This window comes from Lontra canadensis, unplaced genomic scaffold (assembly GCF_010015895.1).
Source record: "Lontra canadensis isolate GAN:19392208 unplaced genomic scaffold, GSC_riverotter_1.0 scaffold3, whole genome shotgun sequence".
NCBI lineage: Eukaryota > Metazoa > Chordata > Mammalia > Carnivora > Mustelidae > Lontra > Lontra canadensis.
The window spans coordinates 44,239,440-44,251,923 of record NW_022630997.1 but is presented as its reverse complement, the minus strand read 5'-3'; the positions used below and the strand labels follow the sequence as shown (position 1 = coordinate 44,251,923).

General features: G+C 55.6%; 1 protein-coding gene across 2 annotated transcripts in view; it reads left to right on the top strand.

The window, feature by feature from the left end:
• The window catches only part of UNC5B (unc-5 netrin receptor B), a 77,737-nt gene extending 75,672 nt beyond the window's left edge, over positions 1–2,065 (top strand). For both annotated transcript variants that reach the window (XM_032841076.1, XM_032841073.1), the window contains 2 exons: positions 705–886; positions 1,676–2,065. In XM_032841076.1, coding sequence (XP_032696967.1) covers positions 705–886; positions 1,676–1,841 — 348 coding nt within the window. In that variant the 3' untranslated portion in view covers positions 1,842–2,065. The remainder of the gene's footprint in view (positions 1–704; positions 887–1,675) is intronic.
• Positions 2,066–12,484: the final 10,419 nt, after the last annotated feature.

Genomic DNA, 12,484 nt, shown 5'->3' with positions numbered 1-12,484 from the left:
AAACTGAGCGGGGACCTGGGAGTCTTTTGCTCAGAGCTGCCACCTACTGAGCGGCCAGTGCTGTGCTTGGCAACACAGATTACCTCCCTAGAGGTTAATCACTAAACACCTCACTAAATTAGAAAGCGGGTCTTAGGGAGGACAGAGACCATCCACCTCGGATCCAGTCAGCACTTGGCCCCGGCCTGTGGTCCTCCCCCACTGTGAATCCAGACTGAGGTTAACAAAACCCAGGCCACCCTGGACAATAGTGCTAGAACCTCCTTGCAGCTCAGTGTCAAGAGCACTGGCTATGGGCTGAGACCCTGCTCTGCCCCTGACTTGACATTTGACCCTGGGCAAGTCCCTTCCCCTTTCTAGACTTCATTTCCACATGTGTAAAAGTGGCTCTGGATGGATTAGACCATGGCTGAGGCTCCTTGTGGCTTTGTAATCATGATGCAATGCTTTAACCCTGGGCCCAGTGCATGAGCATGGTGTGCCCGGAGGGCTGGGTGCTGGGCATGCAGCTCTGTGTCCCTTGGCAACTCCCAGGGGAGGGGGACTTCAACTGAGCAGCTGGAGCCTGCCCAGAGCGCTGGGAGTGACCGGAAGCTCCGTGAGCTCCCAGTCTCCGGGCAGGAAGTTTGGAGGGACAGATGACAGTGGTGTGCATGGGTGTGGGGGGACTCTGCCCCTCTCACCTTGCACCCCCACCCTTCCAGACACCTGCCGGCTCCCTGGACACCTTCTGCTCTGCCCCTGGCAGCACTGTCACCACCCAGCTGGGGCCATATGCCTTCAAGATTCCACTGTCCATCCGCCAAAAGATCTGCAACAGCCTGGACGCCCCCAACTCACGGGGCAACGACTGGCGTCTTTTGGCACAGAAGCTCTCCATGGACCGGTGGGTGTTGGGCCAGGTCCCCCCAGCGCAGCCTCCCTTTGTCCCCAAGGCATAGGTGGGCCAGGCTCTAGAGCCTTCCATCCATGGTAGTAGGAGCTCAGCTCGGGTGTGCTAAAGCCTTGAAGAGTGCCAGCTCTGGGTGCTGGCCTGTGAGAATCCGGGCAAGATAGGACACCAAGTGTGATCACCATCTGCACCCCCCTGCCCAGGACAGAGCAGGTGTTCTGGAAATGTTTGCTCAGTGACAGAGTATATTTTGGTGTCAAAGCCCTTCTGGAGAACTTAAAGAGCTCTTCTGGATAAATACAATGGCAACAATCGTCCTTATTATTGCATTATACTTACTGAGAGACCCTTTAATACACCTGCACTGAGCAGATGCCGTGTACAAGACACCTTACTGGAAACGGGCTTTGCAGAGCATCTGAGGCTTTGTTCCTGCTCTCGGGAGAGTGTGGGGGACAAGACAAGCAGGGAATGGGTGTGGGACGAGCAAAGAAAGGAAGGCTAGGTCTGGATAGACTCTCCTGGGGCCAGTGTCTTTCAGTGGTAGTACTCACAGGAGTGAGACATGATGAGCAGGACAGTTTCCATTTTAGAGAGAAGGAGACTGAGGCTCAGAGAGGAATAGTGGCTTGCCCAGGGCCACACAGACCCCCAGCAGAAGGGTTAGGGGTCAGACCCAGGACTGTGGGATGGCAGAGTCTTCCCACCTCCCGGTGCTCTCTCCATTTCCAAGCTTCAGGTAGGTGCCGGGGAGCCCAATGGCCTTCTCCTTTCCTCCACCAGGTACCTGAACTACTTTGCCACCAAAGCGAGCCCCACAGGTGTGATCCTGGACCTCTGGGAAGCTCTGCAGCAGGACGACGGGGACCTCAACAGCCTGGCGAGTGCCTTGGAAGAGATGGGCAAGAGTGAGATGCTGGTGGCCATGGCCACTGATGGGGACTGCTGAGCGGCTCCGGAACTGTGGGCTGGGAGGGCAGGCAGGAGGTGGGCACAGGGAGACCTGGGGCAGCCTCTTGAGAGGCGCTGGTGAGGCCTCTGCTGCCCCCTGGCTCACAGCCAGAGTCGTCCCCTCCTCCTCCCCTCGCCCGACTCCAGACCGCGACCAGCCTTAGCAAATCCATGTACTCTGTTGTCCTGAGGACCCCAGTGCTCCTTCTCCACCCCCTGCTGTCCCTTTGTGCAGGAACTCTGTGCAGGAACCACCGTGAGGCCTCTGGAGGCAGCTGGGGGGGTGGCCAGGAGGTGGCCTTCCCCACTCCTTCCACCCCACCTGCCACTGCCACCCCGGGAGCTCTGGGTCGAGTTTGTCTTCGTTTCGTCCTTCAGTTTCTCCCTCGGTTCCTGGTTTCTCCCTCCCCCCTGAGCCCTCTTCTCCTTTCACACCATTTTCCTCTTTGAAGAGTCAAGTACAATTCACATGAACTGCTTTCTCCTGTCCAAAGCAAAAAGGGAAAGGAAAGGAAGAAAGAAACTTCAGACCACTAGTCAGGCTCCAAGAAGAAAAAGAGCAACACCAAAACCACAAGGGAAAAGAAAAACCCAGTTTCTTAGGAAACGCACATGATTTATTATCCAGATATTTGGATAAGTCCTTTTTAAGAAAAAAAAAGAAAAAGAAAATGAAAAACAACTCACACAAAAAAATAGAAAACTCTTCTTGAGTGTGGACGCGTGTGGGCTTGCTCGTGGTTCTGGCCAGGAGTGAGCGTGTGTGCGTGTGTGTGCGTGTGTGAGAGAGAGATTTTCAGGGAGAGAGAGACAGAACAGGGCACACCTTGCTGCTAAATATTCCGTCTTAGACTAACTCCTACAAGGCCTCCGTTTCCCCAGTTGTACAGGGTCAAATGGGGTTTTAGCCATGGTACCGTATTTCCCTCTAAAATCTTAAGCAGATGCTAAATCTATAGCATTTAGATGCTACGGGTGGGGGGGGTCCTCCTGCCCACCCACCTCCCCAGGCAGATGCCCCACAGGCTCCCTGGGCTCTGGGGGAGTCTGGATTAAGAGGGCCTGGGATGGAAAGTGTGGGCAGGCAGGGCCAGCTGTGAGCCAGGGACAGTGTTTCCAGTGTCCCTGTCTATTGGCTCCTGGAGAAGGGGTGGGGCCCAGAAATGAGGCAGCGGGAGGTAGAGCCTCCTAGAGACACTTCTCTCCTTCACCCTGGGGTGGGACCAGCCAGGTCACCCCTCCACCCAACTGGCTCTAGACTCGGGGGGGCGGGAGCACACTGGCATGCCGCTGATGCCCAGGACTCCAAAAATTGTCCTTCCCCAGCCTCAGCTGGCTGAGGAAGTTCATCTATAAAACAGAAGGGATGGGTCAGAGGGCTTGTAGCCACAGAAGCCTGAGCTTCCGGGCCCGCAGTGTGGCTTTGAAGAACCTGTCAGCTGTCAGCCCAGTAGGCCGGGAGGCAGGGAGGTGGGCGCCCAGCGTTGCTCTACGCACCACCCCCACCCCAGTGGAGGAGGCCCTGGGGAGGGCTGTTTTCCAGCTCTGACCTCTGCAGGCCCTTCGCTCAGCCCTGTTCTCAGCCTCCCTCTGCAGTCTGGGGTGTCTTGAAGCGAGCTTTGAATGGCAGAGTTGCCAGAATGGGGGGGAGGCTGTCAGTCCCTTGCCAACCTGCCCCGGGGTGCTCCAAGGGGCCATCCAATCTAGGTCCCTTTGTGACTGGCTGACAAGGGCGAGGACCAGGCTCTTACAACTGGCACAGAGGCCTCATCATGGGCCTCTCTCTCCTCCTCGGCCCCCAGGGCAAAGCCAGTGCCAGCTCCCCTCCCCAACTGCTCTGGGCGGGCCTCGACCCCAGGGCTTGCCCGAGCAGGTCCATGAGCAGCTGCTGGGACCAGCCCGAGCATATCCTGGCCTTTGAAGTCCTGGTCTCCTGGGAGGAAAGCAGGTTTGAGAGCTCCAGCCCCAGTGGGTATCCCCAGTCTACTCTTCCCTGCCGTGGGCTCTGGGCTTTATGGGGGTTTTCAGCACCTACGGACTGTCTTGGGGGGTAGCTGAGCCATGGGCAGACAGAGGCCTGCTTGGTTTGAGAGAGGATTTCATCTGTCAGGGCTGCTGAAGGGGCCAGGTCGACAGCTCTTGACCCCAGTGCCTGTGTGGTGTTGCCCCGAAGGCAAAGAGCCTCCCCTGCCAAGGGTGACCATCCCTTGTGGGCTCCGTGTCCCCGATGCCTCCTAGCCTGAGCTGCTCAGGCCTGTGTGACACGAGGCCTTGACAGCAGGCTGACCAGTGCCACAAGGAGCGTTCGCAGTGCCCTGTCCGGCTCTAAAATGCCCCTCCTGGGCAGCCTGGAGGCCAAAGACCAGCCCTGAAACTCCAGCTGTGCCATTAAACTGCTGTGTGACCTCAGTCATAGGACTGCCCTCTCTGGGCCTCATCTTCTTTTCATACCTTCAGCTGCCATCTGACTCCCTTTAGGTTCTGACACATGGTCGCTCTAGGGTTCTAGTGGGAACCCTAGTGGGTGGAGGTTGGCCGAGGTCTGCAATGCCCCTCCTCCCCGCCCTGCCTGCTCAGCACCCAGGGTGGGAGCTCTCGGTGGAGGAGGCCAAGGCCAGCCCCTCACATGCCATTTCTCAGCTGATTTCCAGAAACTGTGTACCAGGGCCTGGAGCACAGAACCAATCAGCTGGAGCCTCCTGGGAGGGTTCAAACTGTCCAGCTTTATAAGAAACGCCTGGAAAGGGTTCACGGGTTCCATCCATCAGTCCTCTGCTGAGGCTGCTGTGGCCACATCCCCACACGACCCGCATTAGGGAAGGATCAGGCTTCTCCTCTTATTCAGACCTAAGTGGTTGCCCCACATGACCCCGGTGCACCACAAGCGTCAGATCAGGAGCCCCTGAGGGCTCGCAGGGGCCTCGAGTCTGTGTTGGTGTCTCTCTCATCGCTGGGGTGTGCTTGCACATGCATGCGTGTGTGTGTGTGTGTGTGCCCCCCCCCAGGAACGTGTCCCCGCCTGGGTGCGCGTGTGTGACCTCTCTGAGTCCACAGGGTCAGTCGGTGTATCTTCTACGTGCCTCTCCTCTGCCTTCTCTCGCAGAGACCGGGATCCTCCTGAGGGTGTGGGGGCCTCTCTGTCTCCTGGACAACCCAGGACCCTCTGGGCCCCTTTCCCCAGCATCCAGGCAGCTGAGCCGGGTCCCTTAGTATGCCCTCTGAGGGAGGGTGATCAAGGGTTTGGGTTCAGGGAGCAGCCCTGTGGGGGAGCAAAAGGGCTGGACCCCCTGCCTGGGCCATGGCCATGTTTCTGTGTCCCGGGGACATAGGGCCGAGGGGATGGCCCGATCCCGCCGCTGTTTATTCTGTAAACTTCAACCTGTACATAACGTTTAGCATTCCTATTGTAACAAAATTAATTTTTACAAAATAAATTATATTTCCTAGTCTAATAAAAAAAATCCAGTTGTATTCTATTGTCTTCTTGACTGTCTTTCTATTAGCAGTTGGGATGACCTTCCTGCTTTTCTCAAAATTCCGTGGATTTGGGATCGGGGGCTCACTGTCAGAGCTCTCTAAGCTCCTAGAAACAATCAAGCTCAATGACTTCATTTTACAGAAGGGAACACAGGCCTAGAGAGAGATGAGGACTTCTCTGTGGTCACATAGCAAGGTAGAGCCTGTGCCGGATCTGGATCTCAATCCCTGCTCCCTGGTCGGCACCCTCAGTGCATAAGCACTTACAGAATATGTTCAGGGGTCAGTCATTTGAGCCTGCTGTGGGCTAGGTGATAGGTGGTGATAGACGGCCATGAGGCCCCCAGCATCTCTTTCTGTCTACAAGAAATGCAGAAGGGCGGAGGCTCACAGTCAGTTTAGAACACTCGCCTGGAACATGAGGGGGCATGCAGAAAGGGATTGACAGATGGGCTGGGATCACGTGACTTTGGACCCAGGGCTGCTATGCATGGTTGGGCAGGTGACACACTGGACAAGAATATCGTTTCTAAGTATCTAAAGGGGAGAATGATGCCATCACCAGAGACTGTAGATCTGTGTATTTACTATGTTTCCAGCAGATGGCAGTAAAGGTCCTGTTCTAATAAAAACATATTGGTGTTAATTTTCCCACAGATGGAAGCATCTTGAAGGGGTGGGGTTTTTTTCTGCTTTGCACAAAGAGACCATATGGCTGGTTGTCAGGCCTCCCTATGAGCTGAGTCTAGTCCCAACATTTTCCAGCTTTGCAGAGCCTGCTTCGTGGTGGATCTCTGAAGTTTGGGATGGAAGTACCCTCTGGTCTCATGAGTGGAGGCTCACAGTGTTGGTCAGCAAACGAAAGGCCCTGAGAAGTCCCACAAGAAGAAGCGGGTCTCTTCATATTAATACAGTGTGCCCCCAGTGTATTTGGCCATGGACTTTTTAACCTTCCCTTTTAACCTTCCCTTGTTCTGAGGTATGAGATTCCTAAAGGCCCTGCAAGCTCTTTCAGGAAGCTGAGGCTCTGGGGTGTATGCCAGGTGTCGGCTGGCTGTCCCACAACAGGTAGGGAGCTCATGTAGGCTAGGTCCTCTGGGAGCTTACTGCCCAGCGGGTCAGGCAGGATCGTTGGCATGCACTCGCACATGCATGCCCACAGGCCCACTGCTCAGACCGTTGTCATTTCCCAGAAATCCCATATACCTGGAGCATTTGCATTCGTCTGCAGGTGTGCATGTGGGTAGAAAGGGAAGGGAGGTATAGCCTGTGTTGGTGCAGCCATGCAGGGAAGGGGTAGACAGAGTCAGGTGGGGGATGGTTATTTTCTACAAGGAGCCCCCACAAGCAGGCAGATCTTCTAGGGTCCCCCCAGGAAACAAGGGTATCTATTTAAATCCCTCACCCTCTGCCTGAGCAGAAGAGCCTCTTCTTGCCACCTGCCCCTTGCTGGGTGTAAAGGGTTCTGGCCTGAGGAGCTGGGACCTGGGTTCTAGTTCTGAAGCTATGAGGGTCACTGTCCCTCTCTGGGCCTCAGTTTCCCTACCCATGAAATGTGGGCCTTAGACCTGCCGGTCTATGAGTTCCCTCTGGCTGCTGTAGTTCTGTAATTTGGGGTCCTGTTTCTAGGCAGGGGCCTGAGAGCTCTACCTGGTACGCCCTCCTCTGTCACAGTCCCTGGGGTGGTTGAGGAAAAACAGAAGCTGGCTGAAGATGGGCTTGTTCCCATCCTATAACCAAGCGGCGGCCCAAGGAGGTGCCCTAGAGTAGGGCAGTGATGTGACAAAGCTGGCACAACCCACGGGCTTCAGGCCACCAGCTGCCCCCCTCCGCCACTGGGGGAGGGGGCATAAAAACGCCCTTTCCAACCCCAGCCTCAGCTGGAGATCACATGCAGGAAGACCTCATTCAGTTCCACTTAGCAAATTTGTCAAAACTCTTGCCCCTGTTCATTCAAAATAGGATACATGCCCAGGGCTAAAAAAAAATGTTTAAGGAACAATAGAATAGGTTGAGAAGTCAAAGCTCCTCCTTCTCCTGTCTCACGCCCTTCCCCTGCTCCCTCCCTATCCCCAGTGCCCCCAACCCAGACACAATTAGTTCATTTTTTTTCATATATCCTCTCAGGATAGATCTATGCAAATACAAACATATATTTGTACATGTAAATATTTAAATATAATGGATCTGATCCAAGAGTCTCAACCCCTCAAGGTATAAACATGAAATAGTTTTATTTTTCCAATAACTGTTTGGAAATTCATTTTGCCAACACTGTGTTTCCCATAGGATAACACGTTCCCTTAATGATGTCCCTGTGGAGGTCCCTAACTTTTCCCTCCCTGGCTGTCATTAAGATGGTCTCTCTCCCTCATTTTGGTTGCTAAGGCTCAACCCATTCTTCTTGGAACTCCAGCGTCCCATTTAACTAAAGCCCTTGGAGCGCCTGGTATAGGCCACGGGGCAGGGTGGGGGGGGGGGGTGCTGCGGCTGCCTGCTCTCCCTGCCCCTTCCCTTCACAGCCTCCACCAGCCTCTCTTTGCTGCCAGCAGCCAGGCACCTTCTTCCCTCCCTGCCCCCTGCCTCAGCCCTACATGGGAAAAGCTGCCATCCAACCTGTCACTCAGCACTGGGCACAGGCATCCCACACCAAGAGCCCTGCCTTCCTAGCCCTTGGTCCTGGAGAATCGGGGTAACTGTCCTCAACAGGAAGCCGTTTCTACCCCAATCCCTGCCCTGGATTCAGCGTTTCAGGAACAGGAGGAGCTCGAGATGAGGGGTTCCCCAGTCTTGATCTTTCTAGACACAAGCTGGCAGGGCAGGGGGTGGGGTTCCACGGCTCATCAAAAACGCTGTGTCTGTCAGTCAGTCCTGCCTGGGCACAGGGGCGAGGTGGCACACACTACCCTCAGAACCAGGGCCCTAACTGGGAGACAGAGACACCCGTGGACAAGGGGGCTTGGCCCACCAGTGGGTGCTCACAGAGGCCACTGACTGAGCTGGACACTGAGAAACACTTTCTGGGACAGTGGTATTTTAAAGATTTTATTTATTTATTAGAGAGAGGTGGGGGGAACACAAGCAGGGTGGAGGGCAGAGGAAGAGGGAGAAGCAGACTCCCCACTGAGCAAGGAGCCCAATGAGGGACTTGATCCCAGGACATCGGGATCATGACCCGAGCCAAGGCAGATGCTTCACAGTAGCGCCCCTGGAACAGTGATACTTTAAAACAAGGGGGTCAGTTTCCCTGAGCCGTAGTTTCTCAGCTGTGCATTTTGGGGGAGATGCTTTGGGCCAAAGTTTGCAGCAACTTTCTTTTACGAAACTTTTGGCTAAGAAGACGCTGATGTCCCACTAGCAGGAAATGGGCCAGATGTCAAGGCCTCTGTCTGCCGTGGGTGCCTAAATGGTCTCGGGGCCCTCTCTGGGTGTGTGTATGCATGTGGGAGTGGGAGTTGGTGACGTCTCAGCGACCCTGACCCAGGAGATGGGGGTAATCCTGGGGAGGGGGCACCGGTGCATCTGTCCTGTTCCAGCAGCCGTCAGGGCCTGACCATGCCCAGGCCTCCTTGAAGTGGCTTGAACTTGCCCACCCCAGCTCCTCAGTCTAGCAAGCTTCCCCAGGGACAGGGTCTGGGATATGTGGACATTCGATCAGTATTTATTGATCTGATACACAGATGGGCACAGCACAGTGGGTGCAGGGTTTGTTCACTGGTCTTGTCCTGACTCTGTGGCCCTCTCTAAGACCACCAAGAAACCCCCACCTGCACGCCCCTTTGCCAGGTAGCATCTGAGGGACACTGGTGCCTGCCTTGGCACCCCTCCTGCATCCCTCCGCGGGGTGGTGGCCTCAGCCCCTCTTCTCCCCAGGAGTTTCCCCACTGCCCGATGAATCCCAGGGCAGGGTTTAGCTGAGCCCCTGGGGTCCCCCCAATTCCCCTATCCCCAGGTCACCAGGGACAGATGCCCAGGGTTCAGACCAGTAAATATCAGGATTACCAAGGAGGTTTCAGTGGGCAGAGGCTGTCCCCAAGAACCGCAGGGCTTCACAGGGATCCATTTCACTGACGCTTAGGATCAGGGGGTGGGGGTCCTCGGCCACCATCTCCTGTGTTTCACCTGATGCCAGAATTCCCTCCACAATAGCCCAGACTTGGGCTTCTCTGGGTGCCCTTGACTACCTCCATAGATGGTGAACAAGTATGTTACTTGTTACTTACTAAGAGAATAGTAATAAATGGAATTTATTAACTGCTTACTTATTTTCACAGTAGGGGCTATTTTTACCCTCACAATCACTGGGGAAACCGATCTCATGCTTCCCCCACAAGCCCTTGTGTGCTCCTTCCAGGTCCTGGTGGCCTGCCTCTGTCCCTTCGACTCCCATGGGGGAACTATAGGGGGGCTGACCTCACAGTTTGGGGGAGGCAGAGAGCCGCGAATAATTGGGAGGCCTGATCTCCTTCTGGCTCCAGATCCCATCCCTTCCCTAGGATGGAGGGGGGTCACACTGCTCTCCTGCTCTGCTGTAACTGGAGAGAGAAAACCCAAAAAAATCATGGGAGCAGATTTGGTGTTGAGAAATGAGGATGTCCCTCCCAGGAGGCAGGAGGCAAGATCGTATAGGGTTGGGGTGTGTCCAGGGGTTTGAAGCAATCAGAGGAGGAAGCTGGCCATAGTTCTTAGGGAGTTCTTAGGGAGCTAAGATGCTCTGTGGGCCTGCTGGAGTCTGGAGGCCCAGCTCGGGCTGGTAACCATGAATTCGGAGCGCAGTCGCTTGCCAGCTGGGGACTTTCTCAGGTGAGGCTCATCTGCTCAGATGTAGGCAGGTGCTTCCAGGGTTGGCCAGCGGGGCCCCTAGGAGAGGGGGACATGGGAGTTTGGGGCACTGCTAAGACGCTACTGCAGTAATGGGCCGTGGGAGCTAAGCGGAGTCAGGGTGGAGGACAAGATGTCTGAGGCATGGAGGGGAAACGGAGGGGTCAAGGGCAGAAATCTCCAGGAAGTGCGGAACTTTCCCAAAGGCAGCCGTGGGACACAGAAGGCGAGGTGGTTAGAGTCGGAGGGTGGATTTGAACTGATGAGGTGAGAGCAGACGGTTCAGCTCAGCTGTTACAGATGAGTCCTTGTCTCCCCTACCCACGTGCCCTGCTGGAGGGCGCTGGGGGTGCCGGAAGCCCCAGATGGCAGGAAGCGCAGCCTCACGGAGCCAGCCAGCCCGTGTGCACTGCAGTGACAGAGTGCGGTCACAAGGTGGCCTGCCAACCCTGTGCCTGGAGGCCCTGGCAGCTGCCTGGCTGACGTCCTTGGCAACTAGCTAGCTGTGTGAATACGTAGGTTCTTCTGCTGCTGGACCGCCTACAGGTCAGCAGGCACTGGGTAAGCCGACGAGCTTCTGTGACCACCCCCTTGGATGATGTCCCCTGACAGGGCTCTGGAGGCGCTAAGGTGTCGATTTGAGTCTTGGCCACTTAGTAGCTGTGTGACTCTGAGCAAGATACTAACCTCTCTGAGCCCCTAGGCGAAATGAAGCTAACTAGCGTACCTACCCCCTGGAGTTGTACATTACACTCGAGTAAGAGTAAGTGGTCCCCGCAGGAGAGAGGCGGTGGGGGGACAGCCAGTGCAGAGCTCTGTGAAGAGCCCCTCCTTCCTTGCCAGGCATCAGTCCTGCTTATTGGACCCCCACTCTCTGCTGGAATTGCTCCATGTCTGGATCCCTCAAAAACATTCGCCCTGCCCTGGGAGGCCAAATGCAGCAAGAGGGACACTGAACTGCTCCCCTCCCCATCAGGGACAGCATCTGGGAAGGTCTTCAGCCTTTTTTGTCATTGTTTTTTGTCATTTCACCATGGACAGTGCCTATTTTGTCAGCTGTACTTAAAGTCTACAGGATCGGAGCGTCCTAGGGAAATCCGGCTGCCCGTCCCGATCTGCACATCGCACATACCAGCTTGCTCAGCAAAAGGAGATTCACAAGTCTTCTGCCTTTCCCCCAGCAGCCACACAGGGGCTCCAAATCCTCCAAAATGGTGTTCCAGCCACCGCCCCCCAACAACTCCCTCCTTCCACCCACCCCTTCCCCACCTTTCGGGTACAGTCCAGGTGTCCTGGGCTGGGTGTTTCAAACTGCCTGAACCTGGGTTAGGGAGGCAGGGTTGGGGGCCAGGACGGTTCAAAACATAAAAGGTTAAGAGGCTAAATGCAAACCTTGCAAATGTGGATCTGTTTTCTTTCTTAGGCTGGACAAGCCAGTCAGATACTGAAGCCAGGTGGCCCCAGCCTCTAGTCCAATTGCCCTGCCTGTGATCAGAGATCACCACGGTCACCCCTCTACCCCGGGTGGGGCCTGTTCTCCTCTCCTGCAAACCCCTTGTGGAATGCAGTTCCGTGGAATGCAATGCCCTGGCCTGCAGGGTGGTAAGACCATGCCCCCAGTCGGGTTCTCAGGGCCATCCCAGTCCCGGCCCTTTCTCAGAGCCTCGCCGCATCCCTCCTTCCATCGACATGGCTCTCCCCCTCTGCCTTCGCTTCAGCCTTCTGCTCCTTCTGGAAGGTCCTCCCTGCTGTCCTCCAGGGGCCACAAGCATACTGAAGACTCAGTTCCAAAGTTACCCCTCCCAAGAAACCCTTTATAGAGGCCACTCCTAGGCCACAGGCTTGAGCAATGGAAACCTGAGTGGGCTAGAAGGGCCTACAGTGACCTCCCAGCTGACTGCAAACGTGACCCACCTGGAAAAAGCCAGAGGCCCTAGCTGACCGATGGGCTACTTACAACTGGGCACAGGTACCGTAAAGGGGAAAATTCTATAGTTCCCACACCTCCTCACTTCCCACCACCACTGCCCCCTAGCAGACAGTCTCTCCTCTACTGTCCTGCCTGCTGCTTCCTTGCAGTGTAGTCAATCACCTTCTATCTCCTTCGTTCTGCCTTGGTGAGTTCTTTAATACCCATGCCACTGGCCCCCGCCAGATTAGGACGCCTCACAACCTTTTCCCGTCATCCCACTTCTTACCCTGTCCTAGGCCCTTAGGAGGCACAGATGGTGGAGCAGAAAATGGGCACCGGAGTGTCTGGGTGGCTCAGTGGGTTAAAGCCTCTGCCTTTGGCTCAGGTCATGGTCTCAGGGTCCTGCGATCGGGTCCTGGGATCAAGCCCCA